Source organism: Atractosteus spatula, chromosome 2 (assembly GCF_055471065.1).
Source record: "Atractosteus spatula isolate fAtrSpa1 chromosome 2, fAtrSpa1.hap1, whole genome shotgun sequence".
Taxonomy (NCBI): domain Eukaryota; kingdom Metazoa; phylum Chordata; class Actinopteri; order Semionotiformes; family Lepisosteidae; genus Atractosteus; species Atractosteus spatula.
The window spans coordinates 16,203,800-16,224,467 of record NC_142707.1 but is presented as its reverse complement, the minus strand read 5'-3'; the positions used below and the strand labels follow the sequence as shown (position 1 = coordinate 16,224,467).

Below are 20,668 nucleotides of genomic sequence, written 5' to 3'. Positions count from 1 at the left end.
CATTAACTCCTTACTGTCCGATGACTTCATCCTGTAGTCTCAGATTAATCTAGGCATAGATATGCTTTTTAAATTTTAAGTTTAAAGAAATTACCATATGGATTTTTAAAAAATATTTTGCACTTGAAATTTTTATGTGTTTTTATAATGTATTGGTTGGTTTATTCAAGGTACAGATACCTGTCATCATGATGCCTTGTCCTTGTGACATGAGAAGAATTGCAAGAAACAGGACACAAAACTGGCTAATTGTGTATATATAGTCTCATACATATATATAAAAAAATTATCTGTACCAAAAATTGTCTAGATCATTTGCCATTCCTAACTATAGTCGGTAGGCAAATGTCAGAAATGAAAAATATAAAGTGAATTTAAAAATATCTGATGATTGTATTAATTTCACATTGTTGTGATTAATTCTGGTTTTGATTCTGACTGCTGTAGTAATAAAACAAAAAGAAGAACATTCTTTATACACTTTATCTAAGGTGTCTAAATGACACCTCTCTTCTAACTGCACCACAGAAAGAAAACTAAGCCAATTCCTGGCTCGTTATTTTCATTGGTTAACTTCACTTTCAATTTTTTTTAAATATAAAAAGGTTATCTCCTTTTTACACAACTGTGTTTGTGATTATACAATTTCTCCAATTAAGGAAACATCCGAAACACATCAGTATTTCTGAGCTGCATCAGTTTTTTTCTTTTAACTTTAAAAAATATATTTAATGCATTTGCAATAGTTTCTAGTCAGAACAAGAACACTATCTGCATGGCAAAAGGGCAATATTGCAGATCATACCGGAAACAGAAACAAAAGAGGGTCTGAATGAAACCTACACGTTATAAATTAATAGCTTTTGTGTAAAAATTAAATGTTGCCATATACAGTATTATACTGGCATACTAAAATGTATCATTCTCTATAAAACTACCAAAAAGTGCTACACTGTCTCAAGGTTTAATTAATGCCACTTCAAAACTTTTCTAATTTCTTTGCTTTTAAAACACCTGAAGCACTTGCAAATCATTCTTCCCACATGGTTAAAAATAAAGAGGATGTTAATAAAATTCACTATAAAAGCAAGATCACAAAGAATGCACCTTGTTTGTAGTGAAAATGCCTTTGTACAGTGGAAAATAGACATGTTGTAGTAAACATTCATAAACTGAGTGTTCATATAGTGGTTATATACAAATGAAGAGTACATTTGAAAATGTACAACAATCACAATTATGATATTAAATTATTAGTAAACTATGGGAAAAAATCCATATTTAGAAGATAATGGGTACATTTTTCTAAATTAGATCTGACATCCACTAACACCACAAATAATACTAGCAATTAATTCTTAGTGTTTTGACAATTTTTTACCCAGTTGAGGTACATGTAAACTGCAAATGAACTTGACATTCCCGACTTGAGCACTAGTGAAAATGCAAACAAACACAAACATAAGAAAATATCTATTTTCCTACTAATGATTGTTATAAATCCAGAACTCTTGTTCCTTACTTGTTTTTGCAAATAAAAAATTTCAAACTAAATACTTAATGAGTAATCCATAATTATTAGTTGTTTCATTTCTGACTGATACAATGTAGTAAAGCTCAGCTGAAAGTGGTGTCTGGTATTACAAAATTAACTCACTACTATAATTCCAAAAAACATTTATTAGAGAACTGAATGGCCAAATTCTAAACATATCAACTGTCACCAGACAAGAATGGAAGAATGGGTGGCATCATGAAATGACAGCACAAAATGAAATAATCCCTCTACAAATTTAAACAATGCACTGCCGCACAGGGAAGCAAAAAACTGTAGTCAGGCTGGAAACTGCAGTTTTTCTCGTATATTTTATAATTTTTAAGATAATGTATTTGCGTGACTTGTGATATGATGGTCTGGGCAGGAGTGTCTAGTCGCTACAGAACACCACTTGTAGTGATTGATGGAAACCTAACTGCACGGTGTTACATTGATCAAGTCCTGGGACCTCACTTGCTGTCCTTCCTGAGGGCTCATTCTGCAATGAGTGATAACATTCCAGCAGGACAACACACATCCTCATGCTAGTCGTGTAACTGTAGCTTTCATATGAGATTTACTTAAGTCATCTGTGTACAACAAAGCAGTACACTGGCAAGAAAAAAAATCCACTATGATCATAATTATGCAGCATAAAGTGTGACTTTTTTGTTCCTCAGCAGACAATTAATATACACACACCAATGCATTGGTCTATTCACAATATCTCTGCGACATGAGAACAAAAACTACAATCTGGAGGGAAAAATGTAAAATAAAGTTGTTAATAAAGTAGATCCAGACAAGCTAAATACATATAAGTCTTTCTACCATTTGTGTGAAAGGACAAACTGAAACAACTTTGGCAATCCATAATACAATTAGTCTAAAACACTTCTTAAATGAAGCTGAACATTTTTAAGAGGTTTATTCCCAAGTTCCTTATTTCCAAGAGGATCAAATAAAATAAATGTTAAACAATAAAATGTGCACCTCTTATCTTCAGCAGTCCAAACTCTACAGCATGTTCTACTATATTGACGTTATTTTTAGATAAACTGATAGCATCAGTAATTAATTCTTGGTCTTGGATGAAGAAAACATCTGTTTTCATCCCATGTAATTAGCATAATTAATGAATACTAATCAATCCAAACAAATGATTTTTAACACCTAAAATAAATCACAGACAAATCCTACCCAAGACTGACCTAATATGTTTCAAATAGGTAATTGATCAAAAGTAAATTAGACAATGCACGACTACAAACTTTATTGTATTATCCCTAAGTACTGCATAACACAACAAATACAAATAAAAAGGGACCCAGTTCCATTTTAATCTTTCTTTCTAATCTTACATTTTTTCAGTACTTTTTCAATAGTTATATTAGAAAATACAATTCCTTCAAGTTGCAAATTTAATACTATTGAAGGGAAACTGATCAAGAACCTACTGCACATCAATCTGATCCATTTTAGGAAATACGGGTCTGTCTTTTGCCCAGTCTGTACTAGCGAATGTGACAAGATGCATATCTAACATTTCAACACCAAATGTTTGTATATGAAATACAGATAGCAATAAGGTAAGGACTAACATATTTAAAATAATCCAACACTAGGATGTTGAATAAACCTCCTTACTTTATATGCCAAGAATCACGTGATACAGTATAATGAAGGAATGCATAGAAGAAATGATTAAACAAAACTCACCACATAATACGACAAATATAAACATATCACATATACAATATCTTGTGAAAAGAGAAGGCCAAAGGACTGAAAAAGTAGTATTCTGCCCAACAGAATGCACGTACTGTATAAACCAAACACAAGAAAATGTCACTAGTTAATCTGGTACTGGTGAATTGGTAAAGCAATGTATAACCATGCTTCTGAAAATGTGTCCAGTAAAGAAAATCATCAATCATCAGCCTTTCAAGAAACATGTTATGGGACATTCTGAGCAGGTGTGTAGTACAACAAAGATTTTTACATGGGTTTGATCTCTCTTGACGATACAGCTCAGCTTTTGGTTTTCTTAAAGGCTGCTAATGACAATTCCAAAGGGACAGGAATTGTCTGGCATACAGAGCCTTAAGGGTTGAACAACGCGATCTGATTTATTTGAATGCGTTGCACAAGTGCTTGATGAATACGGTCTAGCATGAAAAGATGACTGGAATAACAATGGATGAGACACCAACAAGGATCAACTGCAGGGTCAGACTTACTACTGTTAGTAAGTCAAAAACTAAAAGGAATGGAAATGTTTTGAAATATTACTGTCTTTTCTTCCAAGGGTAACTGTGTGCAAAATCAATTGGTTAAACAAGGTAATGGAAACAGTGATCAGAAAAAGGAATTTCATCAGACCAAAAACACTGAATCACCCGCAGTTCAGAGTGATGTGGGAGCTAATGGGATGCATAATCTAGAGATGTACTCTTTCATTCAGAGTTTTAGTGGCAATTTTTAACCCCCATGTTAAAACAAAATAGTTTGTAGAAGAAAAAAGGATGCAATGCAAAGCTCCTGTCAAACAAAAATGGCTTTGGAATCTTGCTTTCCTGTCTGACATCATCCGTCAACTCAGTTTTTTGAATTTGCAATTGCAGGGGAAAGGGCATCTCATTTATCACCTGAAAAACAGCATTAAGGCCATTGAACAGAAACTGCTGCTTCTTGAACGGCAAATGAAAGCTTCCAATCTCCAAATCTTGTTCGATTTGCAATTCGTAAAAGAAAACACGGGTACTGATTGCACACAGACCTGTTGCAGGAATTTTTGTTGCGATTTGTGTGAAAATATGAAAAATGACCAACTGTACATCCATTTCCTTGCAATGTGCCTGAACAACTGTAAATGCATATAACTGAATTTCATTATGATGCAGGGTTAAAAGTAATGTACTGCAGCATTAGCCTCTAAGACTTTTACAATGTATTTAGCTTAGGTATTCTGAGCACAGATTCAGAATACACAAGCTTAAGAAATCAAGCATGCAAAAAGTAAATATAGAAAGCTACCTACTAATGGAAGTACCAACTTATGTGAACTAAGTTTATGGTTGATGAAACACATATTTGCAGCTGTTCCACATCATTTACAGATATGAAAAAATCATGAGGTCAAAGGAAAAACTTCATTCATCTCACTGAAAGGCAGGCACCTATTTTAGTTACATACAAATACATGAAGCAACAACGATACTTAGAAATGTTTATGCTAATTTTCTATTCAATAACATTTTTTATTTTTATTTGAATAAAAGTATTGTTCAGGGAAGAACAGAGATAACTAAAAAAGCATTTGTAGTATTTTAACACATTTCAGCAAAGCCTAACAACAAAAGGAAAATGTATTATTTTAAAGTGCAAGTGCCTTATGAAAAGCAGCATGAAGAATAACTGAATAGTTAACATTTATACCTGTGAATTACAGAGATGGGCTAATTAATTCTCACTGTTTGGAGTGAATATGATATGTATTTGGCCTGCCAACTTCAGTGGAACCTGGTAACTGGTGCTCAAAGCACAAAAGTTTGGGCATTCCAATTTATTTACACACACTGAGAACTCTGCAGGACTGTATTTTTTTCTTCTTAAATGATATACTGGATTGAGTATTCTGTACAAATGTCTTCAACAGAATCCTTGCATTGTAGAGTACAGAACAAATTCAGGCAAATACAGGTCAGATACAGTACATCCTGTCTTAACCGCACACAAATAGATCTGTGAAAGAAAAAGTGCTGTTAAACCATGAAACATTACCTATTAAATGAAACATCATCATTTGAGAAAATACACATCTATACACATTGTTTCAAATATGCCTCTAGGGTTTATGGTGAAAAAAGTATACACTATTTGCCTGTGCCATCGGGAACAGTATTTAATACATAGAAGACATTGTAAATTGCTGTCAAGTTCACTGCTGGATGGGTTAATCAAAGACTCAAGGGGAAAAGGTACTATCTGTGCAGCACATTGCCATTTTTATTGATTTCATTTATGCTATAACAGTGAGATTCCTCTTCTTTAACTATTAAATTGGCCCTAAATAGATTTTTCCATTTGACACTGCAGCAAAAGGGAAAACATCAGACCATAACAAAAGTGATATAAATGTATCAAAAACAGATGAACAAACATTGTGGAAGATTTATTACTAGAATTTTAATAAATCCAAGAAAGATGAATTGATTTTGGTTGGAGGTATAAGCGACAATTTATTAGGTGGGAAGATGCATTATTTTCCAATTGTTATCAACCTACAGTAAAACTGATTTGTGTTCTATTGCATTTTATGGAAAAAGGGAAAGGAACTTTCAATGATTTAGATTAAATGTATTAATCAAAATCAGTGACTGTGAACTATATATCTACAAGTTAAGAAGATTTTTGACATTTAATTCTGTAGCAATATTTTGGCTCTGTACCTCTCTTTCTAAATCCAATTGCGCCACAGTTGGGAGATTTCTCAGTTTTAATTTTATGAGGCTTAAAGTAGCTTTTAACCATCCATGCGGCAAATAACGCAGGATTAGAAATATTTAGTGTTTTCCTACCCCTTAACAAGGATAATCCTTTTGAAACTGAAGTGACCTTTGTTGCTTAAAAAGATAGTTATAGCTCACTTGTTAAATGAATGGTTGGTAATTGCAGAATGTTTTACAGTGATAACTAGGCAAGAAAAAGAAAAGGCTGTCTTACATCAGACTTTCGCAAATGAATATTTAATTCATGCCATTTAGCAGAAACATTAAAAATCTTTAAAGAGGTTGTGTAATACCTTTATATATCTCATTACAAGAGATGACACTTAGTAAATCACAAAAAAATATGTGACAAGGAGAGACTTAATTGCCTCAAAATCAATGCACATCTTGTAAAACATTAATAATAAGCACACAGTTTCTACACATTACCTCGATGCATATATTGTCAGCCAGATTTTTTTACACACATCTTTTGCTGGTAAGAAATTTGAAGCAGCAAAGTATATATTATAGATGTATTACAATGACATTATACAAAATGAAAATTTTATTTAAAACCCTTGTTTACTAAATATTTTCTCTCCCTAATGGCCCCTCTTTTAAAAATATGAAAAGGTCTTTGACATATCTACTGTACATCACTGGTGAAATCTTCTGTTTACATTAAAATTGATATAACTTGCAAAAGGTTATATAATCAGGTTTTTGTGTTTTCCTGAAAGATAGCCTTTTCTACTACTCCATGTTAATTATAAAAAGGATCTTTAAAATAAGTATTTAGCAATGTAAAAAATGTAAGCATGATCAAAGAAAACGGTGAAAGATTTGTTTTACAGTTTAACCCCCATCAAGTAGTGCATTATGTAATTGTTATCCATTATGTTATATGCATATGAAAAGACTGAGAAACAGCAGGCAATGTTGAATGGCATGTACAGAAGTACATGTTTAATAGAAAGATAAAGGCAAAACATTATTTTGATTTCACACTATTTGGAAAAATATGCCAAATTAGATTTACTGTTACACATATTAAGTCCAGCTGTACAAGCTCTGTAATGATTTGGAAAAAGGAAATCTTAGAATAACCTATTTTGTTTTTGGGAAAACATGCTGAATCTCCAGCTTTGACAGAAATACACAAGGGGATGCTATTATACTTATATGACAGTTCCTATTGCACATCTGTAACAGGAGACAGTTGTCTGTTCAGGGAAACCAATTTATCTAGTAAGCCAGGGGTATGAGGGGGAAATGAGCAACAGAATCTTCAACTCCAGCTTTCTGTATAACATGTATTAGTTCCAAAGTTTCGATCTGCAGTTCATGTGATCCCACAGCAGAGGAACCTATTATCTTATGCATTTTGTCCCAGGGGTATACACAACACTTGCATATCACAAGAAACAATGAAAAACAGAATGGATTTTGAATGTAACATCTTTTTATTAAAAAATCAGATCTAAAACATCTGTCATTATCAAATGTTTTTTTATTCATACAGTCTAAATGTTACAGTGTTGTAACAAATTACTGTAATTTTTTTCCACCATAAACAATTATAGTCAGTTGACACCAAGGCTAGTGTTGCTTTGCTCCCCGAAGATTTCTAAAGATATTTAGACTTATAAAAAGAGAAAATGCTGTAACCGACAGTACTGCCTACAGAAATCAGCCAATGAGATTACAGGATAATGGTGCATAAAAATACTTTATCTGTTTGTCTGGAGTGATAGCCAATATAGAACAAGCCTCTCTGAAATTAAGGACACAAGAGGCAAATTAAAGTCTACACATTAATGCTGCAGTAAGGGATCTCATAGCTACACGAACAAGAAATAATAAAAAAGTGCAAAATTCTATTAAACTAAGTTGAAAAACTGTACTATAACTGTCAATTTAAAAACCAGCATATAGAGGACTTGACAAACAGTAAAGGTGGTCTTTCAAAAGGCATGCAGAGCCTTATTATTCAAAAACCATTTGAGCCTAAACTGCTAGGATTAGAGTATCTTCAGTCTGTTCGGACATCCTTAGTTTGCAATGCAACACTGGCCTCTGTATCTTGCAGGGACATTTTACAGTTGTCAGTGGAACCTGAATTACTCCTCCTCCAATTGATACCATTTTCCATGTAGGCATTGAGGAGGATGCAGCTCATAAAATAGCAAATGATTCAAAGAATTGCGCATTTTGGAGGAAAGCACAGACTGTCCTCATTCCTTTCATACTACTATGAGAGTCACAGCAGTGATCATATGTTAAATATGATAAATACTTCTTTTGTCTGGGCTAGGATTGGTGATGATATTTTGGATAAGTAAAACCATCTTCAAATAATTGCCAGCACATTTTCCGAGGCATATGAGAAGATGAGACTGAGTATACACTTAACATTTAAAACTCCAAAGTCCTCAATTCACACACTCAAAATCCACATGCTATGGTAGCGTCAATTCATGATGAGTTCCAGGAGGATGTAGAGAAAAAGCATACTCTGCCTTCCAGGATGTGGCTTGTTCCTCTAGTTTCCCTGTGCTAGCCTGCTGATTGTTGAAACAAAACACCTAATTCTTTGGGCAATTTCTCTCATAGGCTGACCAGCTTCAATCATTACAGTAACAACAGTAACAAGGTGACCATAATTATACAAATAGGGAATCATGCTAACATTTTCTGTTTTTGTATTAATTGAATTTGTGTTACTTTATAAGATTTATTCAGATTACTGAGCTCATGACATGAATTTACAACTTTATCTGAAGAAACAATGCTAGTTAATATACATAATTGACGGCATTATTAATATTTGATTTTCATGTAAAACTGCTTTTGTATGTTCATTGTGCAACAGTATGTTATCTGTTTTGAGATTTCAACAAACTGTTTATGCTTAAACTTAAATCTTTTGTTACAGAAAAGATCTTCCACATGCGTATGAGTAAGTGTGAAAGTTGATGACAGAAAATTAAAATTTGAACACAATCACTTACAATGATGACAAAAGTCTATTTGAGACATTGGAGAAAATCAATTTACCTTGTATAAACATCTGTGCTCCATGAGTGTGCTTCATTCATTTTGTTTATTTGATAGTTAAATTGGAGAACTTTTCAGAGAGAAGCAGGCTTTTAAACCTCCACCTCAGTTAAGTCACATGCCATCAGGCCCATGAAAACTAATCTATCAGTTGTAATAGCTCCTATAAAACAGCACCAAGAGATTGCAATAAGCCTAGAAAATAGGCTACAAATCCAGGCTATGCTCAGGCAAGCAGTGAAGCAAAATAAAAATAGGCAGAAATGGGATCAAGGGATAGATAGCGTGTACCTGAACCATGACCACAGAAGGGGAAAGTTCATAGGCCAAGGTCTTTATGAGATTCTCCTTCCTTGGCTTTAAAAGAAAATTGCATTGATGGAGACAAGAGCAGATAAGTTCAGAACCTGGTAATTACAGCCACTTTAGAACAAATAATAAAAAGCTCATGTATCCCTGGCCTTTTAAATGCTCTCTTGTAACGCCTTTGTCTACTATGATTTCTTTCCATGACTGATAGACTGTGCCCTGCAAAAGTATTTAGTCCCTTGCAATTTTCATATTTTGTTGCATTAAAGCTTACAGCCATGACACTTTGGAGTAGCAAATAATATTGGTTATATACACAACCTACTCGTCACTTTAAAAGCAAACATAATTAAGTAGATAATTAATGGAGAAATAAAAATGGAAAAAAAGTCGTGATTGCATAAATATTGAAACTCTTTGTTGAGGTAAACACGGTAAATTTGATGCTCAAAATTACCCTTACAAAACACACAATCAGTTGTGCAGTAGTAGTTTACATGATTTCAGAATACACCTAAATCTGTAAGGTCTCACTGTCAGGTAGTGAATTTGAAGTAAAGATTCAACCAAGGAATGTTCAATACATCTCAGAGGTAAGACTGTGTAAAGCCACAAATCAAAAGAAAGATATTAAACATTTCAAAGACCCTTAAAATTTCTTTAAGTATGATAAAGTTGAAGATTAAGCCACAAGCCAGTCACCCCTTTAAAAAACATTGAACCTTTTTGTTAGCCAGCTAGCAAGTTGCTTATGATCGGTAATTATGTTGTTAAGATTATTAAGATTAAATTAACATTGGTATCTATAAAATGACTGCAGAGAACCAGAGTGAAAATATATTTCACTCTGAAATAAGGTTTAATAATATGACCTGCCCAGTATTAAGGTTACTGTTGTGATTTTTTTATGTTGATACTAGTGATATAAAACTATTTATGGGTTATACTGGAAAACAGAAATTCTAAAGGCTTTACAAGTATTGCTATATACCACCTAACTGTATATGTATAATGCAAGTATATATATGAAGAAATAATGTATGCAAACATGATGTGGTATTAATGGTGGATTTAAAGTTCACATACATTATTTGAGAAACTGTGATGATGAATGCAGTAGCTGAAATTGATATGGTTGAATCAGTTAATGATGGCTTCTTAACTCAGTTTGTAAAAAAGCACTTACAAATTGATTTCAATTGAAATACTTAAAAGTTGAATGTAAAATAAGAGTTCATATTTAATTTAAGCAAGTTATGAAAAAATGAGGAAGAGCTTGCCAACAGTAAAACTAAATAAATACAAAATAAACAATAAGGTTAAGGGCCCAAATTGAATCACTCCTAATTATCAAGTCCAAGTCTAGGAAAATACAACCCGAGTGGATTAATGTAAATTTTAAGAAAAAAACGGAAGAGAAATTAGTATCTTTTGTGCAAGACAATTCAAGATTTAAAAACAGACAGCTATAAGCAACATTAAGAAATATATACAGTATATACTATATCAGAACCTCAAACACAGAGAGAGAAAATAATATTTTAGAAAAAGAGATAAAAGCAAGCAAACCTTTTCAGTAGTGACAACAGTGGAAACTGTAAAAGTTGAAGCAAACAGTTTAAGAGATATATAGTTAGTACAAGAAGATTAGCAGACACAAAAATAGTACATGTGCTAAAACAAAATTTCATGCACATTTTTTTTCATCTCAACTACTTGCCACGGGCTGTATAAGGAGCTCCATCAGTCCTAAGTAATTTTAGCTTAACTGACGCTGAGGCATTACATGGACTAGAACAGTTTAAAACTAATAAATCACCAGGGCCTGACATTATTTTCCCAGTTGTACTTAAAGAAATAAGGAATGATATTCATAGACCTTTAACCAGGATATTTTAACTGTCACTAATGATGGGAGATGTACCCATAGACTAAAGAACTGCAAATGTAACACCAATTTGCAAAAATGGGGACAAAACTGAATCAGGAAGCTACAGATCACTTTTACTGTTGCTATAGGAAAAAAAATCATATCTTGAGCATCGGCTTAGTAAAATAAATATAAGGCTGACAAGCAAAAAGTGATCCAGGAAGTAGGATATCATTCACATTGGTAATTCTTTTCTCAAGTTGTGGGTGTTTAGGTTGGTTTGCCTGCGTTTACACCAAAATAATGCATGGATGGAATCAAAAAAACAAAGAAAATGTTTCAGTATATAGCAATAAGAGTGGAATTCAAATCAAGCAAAGATATGCTCAAACTTAACCATGACACTGGAAGAAGTCATGCGTTCACTTTTGGTCACTGTACCACATAATGGGTATTACAGCCTAAGGGATAGTTCAACAAGTTATTCGGGTGTTTACTATTTGCAGACAGGTTTAGGCAACAAAAACCTTCCATCTTGACAAACTTAGATTGAGCTGGTTTGATCCAAGTATATAAAATCACAAGGGGTATAGGGAGAGTCAACCAGAGGTTTAGTTTGGACTTTAGTCCACTTTGTTTAGTTTAGTAGCAAAACAAGTACATGGGGTCATAATATAAAAATAGGATTTCTGTCTGGAATAGGAGTGTGGTTCAGATGGTTAAGGCCGAAGACTGCTGGACTCCTTCAAAATGTGACTACTGTAGGACTCATTATACAACCTTAATGAGGTTACAAGTGTATCTTTTGCGCTTAATATGGTTAAAATACACATGAAGGTCAATTAAAATTCCAACCACAAAAGAACGAACAGAGTTCCATTATTAATTCAGTTCTGTTTGTCAATCAACAGTACATGTGTGTTTAATAAAACAAATGCATTAAGTCTTAAGTCAGTGTACAAATAATTAATTTGCTTCTGCCTAACAGCTGCAATTCATGGGTTTATTTGAATTAAGCAGGCAGAGAAAACAAAAGGGCACCTATGCATGCTTTGTAAAAAACAGCAGAATTTGACAAGCTCGTGTTTGTTACCTTTTGTAAGTTCTTATATACTTGAGGAAGTGGATAACAACATCTTAATACTCTTCAAAACAATGAAGAAATAATATAATTGGAATGTATACAACTATGAATGCCCACAATTGTAACTCTAAAAAGAATCAAATTTTGTAAAACTGTTAGAACAATGAAACCATAACAGTCACCTCTCACAAAGGTCAAAAAAGAAGTGTTTTTGTAAAAATTTAGCACTATGTACTATGAAACTGGAATTCCCCTCCAAAGTCAAAGGTTCCACAAACTTTATTTGTAATTGATTTCAAAATATGATTATATGTGAATGTGTATATGAGTGCAACATAAAAAGTAATTACACAATTGCAGGGAAATTTTTCTAATTACACAGAGGTATTCTGAGTTTCGCAAGATTTTCTTCTTCTTAAGAAGCAAAATGGAAAACGCACAATTCCATGCTATTTATAAAAAAAAGATGTGCTAAATATGTTACATTACACATGAAATATTATGTTATCTAGTTCTCCCCAAGTTTATCTACATGAGTGGTATATTGTGTATATATGACAAAATGTCACAAATATAGGCGAGAACGAATGCCGCAAGTTAAATCAAGTTATATAGGTTCAACTAGATTTATACTGTAGGTTGTAGAGGTTTCTTGTAATTTAGCTCACTGGAGATTTTCATGCATTTGCAGCCCTAAGTTGTGACTTTTTCACAGTCGCACGAGCATTTAGGCCAGTGAAAATGTGACTTCTTTCTACCAAAGTAGGAAACACTGCTATTTTTCCCAATGACACTCAGCTGTGCTGTAATTTCAGGAGACACAAACTGCTCCCTATGCTTGTGAATTTCTAAATTTGAGTTCAGCTGTTGCTCCAGTTCATGCACTTCAAGCAAGCTTAATGTTTCTCCTGCTAAGTGGTTTATCTGTAATCTGTAATGAACATGAAAATAACAACAACGCACTGCAGTGGCCACAGGCACAAAAATGTAAAAAAGGTGAATAGTAAAATTCTAGTATTTTATTTTTACTGTGTGCACTCATATGGTCCATTATTTAAGTTAATCTTTTCATCAAGAGAATATTATTTAATACTAAACTACCATTAATTAATATGGTATTTTTTAAACACAGTTGTATTAAAGCTTGCAATTATACAGTGGAAAGTCAAATTATACAGTATATCAAAGATCCATCAAATCAGAAAGTCACATTTAACTTCCAACAATTATTGCAAACACATTCAAACCGCAACAAGTTAATTGAAACAATATAGAGCAATACAACTTGAAAATGGCATTTTTTGGTGACTAGAGTTCAGACATTCTTGTTGTTAACACAAAAAGCAAGGATATGGCGTATGTCGTAACAATGAGCAAGTCCATATAAAACATACTAGTTATAACAGTCAATAAATAAACATTCCTAAACTGTTTTTAAACCCAGCTAACAAAGTGCCTCCTTTAATCCAAAACTATATAGCTCATGTGAATCTCAGATCATTATTAGAGTAACTTGTATTTATTTTTATCTACATTGCAGGATATGTTTGTTGATTAATTTTTAACTTTTTTTGGTCATCCTTATTATAAAGCTGTGAAGGAAACACATATTACAAATAAAGATTTCTGACAAGACCGCTGCTGACTTTAGGTTTAAACATATTGTGGTAGAATATAATTTGATTATTTCTTTTTAAATCGATTGCCTTGAAAGTATACATGTATGTGAATTTACAGATATATATTCAAGTACTGGTTTTAAACATATTGCACTTAGATGGAAACATGATTTAATTAATTTAAAATTGTCTGTATACAGTACATGAGCTTCTGTAGACAGCTAATATGGTCTGCATACACATGTCTTAGATGAGGGTGTGTTCTTTTGGCTGTATTTATGTACTTGAATAAAGCCTTTTCAAGATTGTGGTTGGTATGGAATGTTGCATTATTGTATAAACTGTAATGTGCTTTCTGAAAGATAAGCAGAGCTCCAACAAAGTTGGACTGAGCCACATATGGCTCATTCTGGAGTACAGGTTCTCTCATGAGAAGGTCAGCTTGATTGTTTAGTTTATTAATTACAAACATCAGAAAAAGAGTCACCACATACCTTTCCTGCAGACTGCTGCACTGTTGCTCTGTTCATTCCAGATGGCACCCCATGCAGATGATTCAGTCTTGCCTGAAATCCTGGGAAAAAGTACACATGGTATAAAAAAGTATTGTCAAATAAAGCAGTACAGTACAGCTTAAACACAAGCTAGCATTCTGCGATGCTACAAGAGGCAGTGAATGAAAACACAACAAGCCACTGGTACCGGTAATGCTAAAAGCAGCCTGTGACAGATATTAACCATTAATGAGGAGTACAGAACTGTCATGATATGCTTTTTTGCTAAGAAGGAACTTTATCCAAAAGTATAGGCATGTCTACAAAGGGTAAAAAGAGGAGTATGCAAAATTCTGAAGTGAAACGCTGAAGCTTGTCAAGGGAATGAGAGTCTAATGCGTTACTGTTCACCTCTAAACCATCACTGGAGTAAGCACACGAAACCCACTAACAGCCTAAGAGTACCAGCAGGGAATTAAGAGTGCAACTGACCTCCCCGGGCTTCTTTTGACATGAGGGGAAAGGAACCGGTGAGGATGCTGTTGAAGACAGGGTCAGACAGCTCTCTCTCCAGGTCTGAGGAGTCCTCCTTCTCCCACCAGGGGATGACCCCAGCAATGCCACATGCCCCACCAGGTTCACCCTCATAGAACCAGTCACTCTGCTCGTCGTCACCTGAATGCATTTAATTAAACCCCAGAAGACCGTCAGACGGGAGGAAAAAAACCCACATCTGAAGTAAGTTAAAAGGTTCCTTCAGCAGCAACTGAACTCTACTGAAGCACTAGAATTGAAAAAGTGCATTCTCGACTAGTGGTTCCAATTCTGATTCCCAGCAGCATGCTTTGTAATTTACTTCAAACTCAATTCCTGGGCGGATTTATGTCTTCATAAAGGGAGATGAAAACAATCAAATGAACACCTATGAAGTTCATTTTTATTATTACACAATCATTTACCAAAAAAAGTTTCCGAAAAGAGATTTTTTTAAAGAAAAAAATAATGGATGTGAATCGAATGTGATTACACAGCACACCTAAATTTTGGTATTGCAGTAAAATGTTCCTACACAGCTGCTACAGTGTTTCACATACTTGTACCAACACTGAGTCACAATAAAATGGGTTTTCCCCAAGAGTGAAATTTCTTACAATAACCAATTCGAAGGTGCTTCCCATTAAACACCATTCTATAAGGTCATACTGTTTGATATTCAAGCATTAGAAATTCACGATAATGGACTTAGTTCAAGGAAAAAGTTGTTCCATGATAATAAGACACAACATGAACTATACTAAAACACTAAGGAAAAAAAACTAAGCCTACATTTAATACAAAGTGGTTTAACTCCCATATAATTTAAAAACTTTATTTAAAATTGCTCTTTTATTTATTGCACTTAATTATTTGGCTACTTTTTTTTAATTTCACACCTGTACGTGCTTCTGGCAGAATGCATACTTCTCATTACAATTGTTGCATGCTGTAAACTTTATATAATATTTCTCACAATGAACCCAAGAAAATGTGTTTTCATTTTATAACTGCTTTGATTGCCCTAGTAATTTCCTCTTAACCCTCATTCTTCCTTGATCTCTACTGTTTCATGTCTTTTTTCATTCACTTTCTTCCAACCACCTATTCTTCACTTAGCCTGTCCTTCAACACAGACCAACAGAGCAATAACACTTGGGTGAACACATGTGGAGATGCTGAGCAATCAAGTGGTCCCAGACTCAGTAAAAGCACTTTCATAGTAAAGTCCTGAATCTGGCAACTGTGTAAGGAAAGTATACAAGTTAATTCAATTATATAAAAATGTGTCCACAACTGGACTCCCTGGAGCAGCACATCTTTCCAAAAGTTTTTTAAAAAATAGGGTTGGGAAAATTAACATTATTAGATTGTTAATGTAAAAGCACAGGTTTATTAGTGACTTATTTAGCGCCCATTGGTCTTATCATTCCAGTTCAGAAATAATAATGAATAATTAGTGTGAGGAAAATTGAGTTTTAGCTTTATATTTGTAATAAAAGGAATGAATTATTCACCCAAAAATAAAAATCATCTTTAATTGATCATGTAATATATTGTGGTTAATGTTTCATATATTTTTCTGTAACAATTTTAAAATTCAGTTTACATCATACTTAAAAAATACCTAGTTGTAATGTACATAAATTATAAAAGTTGAGTGTTACACAGGCACAAACAGATTATGCAGGCATTCAAAATTTGGGGTACTGGTTGCAAAGTCTTGTAATTTTAGCTATAGAAACGGCACTGATTTTCCAGTGCAGCAAATCAAACAAAGACATTTATGCTGCAAAACAGTAAGATAACCTACTAATCCTAGTCTAGCAAATTCATAGTTTACAATAAAAAAATCAGGCTTTCCTTTTGAAAAAAATGTGAGCAGCAGTTAATCTAAATTTTAAAAATCATGATATACAGCTTTTAATTTTTTTTCATTCTTTTTATGTGCTTCAGTGCGAGTGTGAACAATTTATTTTAATTTGTAAGTCATCTAAAATTAGAGGACAGGTTCTAGGAAAATGTGGGAAATTAAATAAAAAGGTTCATTTGTCACCACATTGTGTTTTTTATCTCTGTATTATACTACAGTATACAAGCATCACCAGTTTATCTTCCCCTTCAGTCATCTGCTACTTGTTGGCATGGGTCTTGTCATTGAATAAGTGAGAGAATATTTTTAAAAGTTGGTGTTTACTTCTGACCATTTCAAAAATATGCTGAAAGTTCAAAACTACAATAAAAATGTAATTTTTACATATTGCAAAACATAGGATATCTGATTAATTTTAAAACCCAAATCACCCAAATACGTGACAGCAAGATTTTCTTCATCACACTGGCTGCCTACTCATAAGTTAAAAGTCCAAAAATATGGCAGAAAACATTTTTAATAGTCAATGATAATGTGTAATAATTTTGTTATTTGAGAGAGATTTTAAATTGAAAACAACTGCAAACAGATTTATTAAGAAATCCATTCTTGTTTTCAACTCATAATTGCACATTTAGACACAGAACCTAGACAGAAGTTAACAGAAAAGACCCAGAAAAACAACCTGAGGTGAGAAAAATGTATATAAAATATAATCTGCTTCTAATAATGGGACAGCAGAGCACTTTAGTGTTATGTATTCACAAATTCTCAAAACAACCACCTGGCTGTACAACACAAACAGTATTAAAAAGTAAGCAAAAACACAGAATTAAGTTAGGTAAGAAGAATAAACTTCATTGCATTTATAAAATAAAGGTATTAACAATGTCAATGTTACTTCTTACTGTTTTTACTTATTTACTGCATTACTATCAATTTCTCCTAACCTGTTAACTCAAGTTGCCTTGTAGACTATATTAAAAAAAGGAAAGATTCTTTTAAAAAAAGTACCTTTAAAGGTCTGTACAAGAATTCAGATCAGTAATGTTTAGCAAAGAAAATAGTATTGAGATTATTGTTATTATGCTGCATTACGGAGAGAAAAAAAGATTCACTGTAGTACCTTGTCTCCCCTCATCATTGGTATACAAGCCACCGTCGCTACTGTTGCTGAGGCTGCTAGTTTCACTGTAATAACAAACACAAAACAAAAAGAGAAAAAAACAGATCAAAAGAACAATTGATCTCTGAATCGTAAAATTATAAAGAAACAAGCCTGTGCTCAGATGGAAGTTAAGCCAAAGAATGATCGGAGTGGAATAAGATTTTTTTTCTGGGGTGGGGGGATTGGGCTGCAAATATCCTGTTTCCATTAACTATAGAGCATATTATTTTTGGCACATAAAACTGCAGGAATCTAATGGGACCCTGACAGTAAGCCAGATGTGACTGCAGCAAGGCGCCGACACAAATGATGCATTTTATTATTTGCCACCATCAAATGCTCGCTGCTCCTTTCTTATGCTGTGCAATTCAGCTTGATCCCTGGAACACCGCTGCTCGATAAAATAGGAAAAACCTCAATCAAAAGCAGGCTAAGCCTTTCTTCGGGACATGAAACGGGAGAGCCTGAAGCTCTTATTACTTTCTTGAATAAAAAATAAGAAACAGAAAAGAAAATTTGCAAATATACAAAGGCAGGCATTGCTTGAGTTACCTGGAAGAAGAAAATAAGCTTGGAGAAATAGATTTAAAAAGTACATACATAAATAGACAGATACAATGCACCAACACAAACATGTAAAAGAAAAATAATAACTCCCCCCAGGTCAAAACTGCACTAGCTATTTCTATATACCTGTATAGTATTTACTATATGAAATAATGTGGACAGCACACACACAAAAGAAAAGTTTATGGCTAGAAACTTAGTAAAAGTTGAATAACGCTAAAAAAAAACTCTAAGCAGGTGATGAATCTCCTGCTGTGACAATGAAGCCGGCAGCACCAAATGCCCTTCTACATGGGGCACAGGAGCAGAAGGTTTATCAGTCCTTTCATTAAAATTGTATATCTAATGGATTACTGCTGTCTCTAAGCAATACGGCACAAATAATGATAAAATACCCTATATTAAATAATTTTGCACAATATTCAATTTATTACCTTTGCAGGAATATAGGTTGACTAATAAAGATATAATTTGCTCTGCCACTTTTTAACCCTTTTAAACAAAAACAGTCATTACCGTCCTGAGTTATCAAAGATACAAAGGGACCATATTTAAACAGTACAGAAATAGATGACTGAAAGAAGTATTACTGGCATACTGTATATGCTGTAAAGCAAAAAATGTATGTGTCATGAATACCAGAATTCATTGAATTCAATTTTCCATAATTCACTGCTAAGTAGTAAATTAGGACAAAACAAATAATAAAATAATGTTTGTTTTTTTAAATTTCTTTAAAAAAGAAATGAAAAGGGAAGCATATCTACAGTGATATGCTTCTATAGAAAAACATATACTATTCTTTGAAAGAATGTAATAATATCCCGTGATAACCTCTTTCCATATATTAATATAGTTCTTTTGAAGTATAATTTCACGTGTTTGACTTATGAGATCTGTTTTCAAAATAATCAAAGACCAAGGGTACCATGGTCTTTAGTTTGAAGGACAAAAGAAAAATTGTTTGCATTTTTAATTAAGTGCTCCCTGGGTTAAGAGTAATCTGTTTTTACAAGGGTTAATGTTTGAAAGGCAGATGTTTAACAGCAAGCCGCACACCTAAAACCTAATGGCATAAATGGCCTTTTCCTCTAACTCCCCCCCATCAACCCCCTACCTGCATAAAAATGCACATATATAGATACACAGTATATTTGTTTTTGTCAGTTTCCAAACTTAATCTCAAGCCCACCTGATCAGTTTGCAGTATTCAAAATGAAAAGAGAATTAGGTCACAAACTGAAGTATAAACATGATCAGGCTTCACAGCCCCTCCAGGTGACATCTCATCTGTGTGGTGGAAAAAATGATGACTTACACCTATCCGTGTTGTCAAAATACTACTTCTGAGGCAATTACCATTGTAGTGTGCCTGCTGCTGGGTCCGGATGGATGGGGTCTGCTGCCAAAGGGTCAGTCTTTCCCCCATATTTCTAACGGCAAGCTCAGGTGTTGCAGGACAGCAAATTGGTCTGTGCCTGTCAGGGGTTATCTGTATTGCAGGCAACCCCGCAGCCACCTCATGTCCATGCCAAACACACATCCTGAATATTTGACTTGGCCATCAAAAAAATGATAACTTCTTGATGAGAAGTGATAATCTCTTAAGCATAGCCAACTGAAAGTTACCAAGTGGTGGCAAATCAATTGTCAGGAAGGCTATCAGCATCTGCAGATCTGTCAGTTTTCAAACTGTCAAACACAGCCAATAACCAGCCTTCCAGCACACAATTTCATTGAGAGGAAATTGTAACATATCTGCTGAACTATGTTACAAAAATATGGCTATTTAACAACACAGACAGTATCCAAAGTGTGTTAACACAATTAACAAGAAAATTTAACAGGACAAAAGGTAATCTGCTGTGTACATGACCTCTTTGACTACTTTTCCCCTCAGTATTTGCAGTTAGAATATACTGAGGAGCAAATTATAATTATATTATTTCTGTGAACATTTCCTTCATTTCAACACTGGTAGCATGCTCATAAAGCAACTCCATATCTAAAAAAATGGAAAGAAAAGTAAAGACGACATCTATTCATACAGTATATATATAGAC

The 20,668-nt window shown here is 33.6% G+C and overlaps 1 protein-coding gene across 1 annotated transcript in view; it reads right to left on the bottom strand.

Moving 5' to 3' along the window:
• Positions 1-20,668, bottom strand: part of gpatch2 (G patch domain containing 2) — a 97,420-nt gene that overhangs the window by 66,573 nt on the left and 10,179 nt on the right. The window contains exons 3-5 of the mRNA XM_088909253.1: positions 17,997-18,061; positions 14,956-15,138; positions 14,464-14,543 (exon numbers count right to left, since the gene is read on the bottom strand). Of these exons, the coding sequence (XP_088765379.1) occupies positions 14,464-14,543; positions 14,956-15,138; positions 17,997-18,061 (328 nt within the window). The remainder of the gene's footprint in view (positions 1-14,463; positions 14,544-14,955; positions 15,139-17,996; positions 18,062-20,668) is intronic.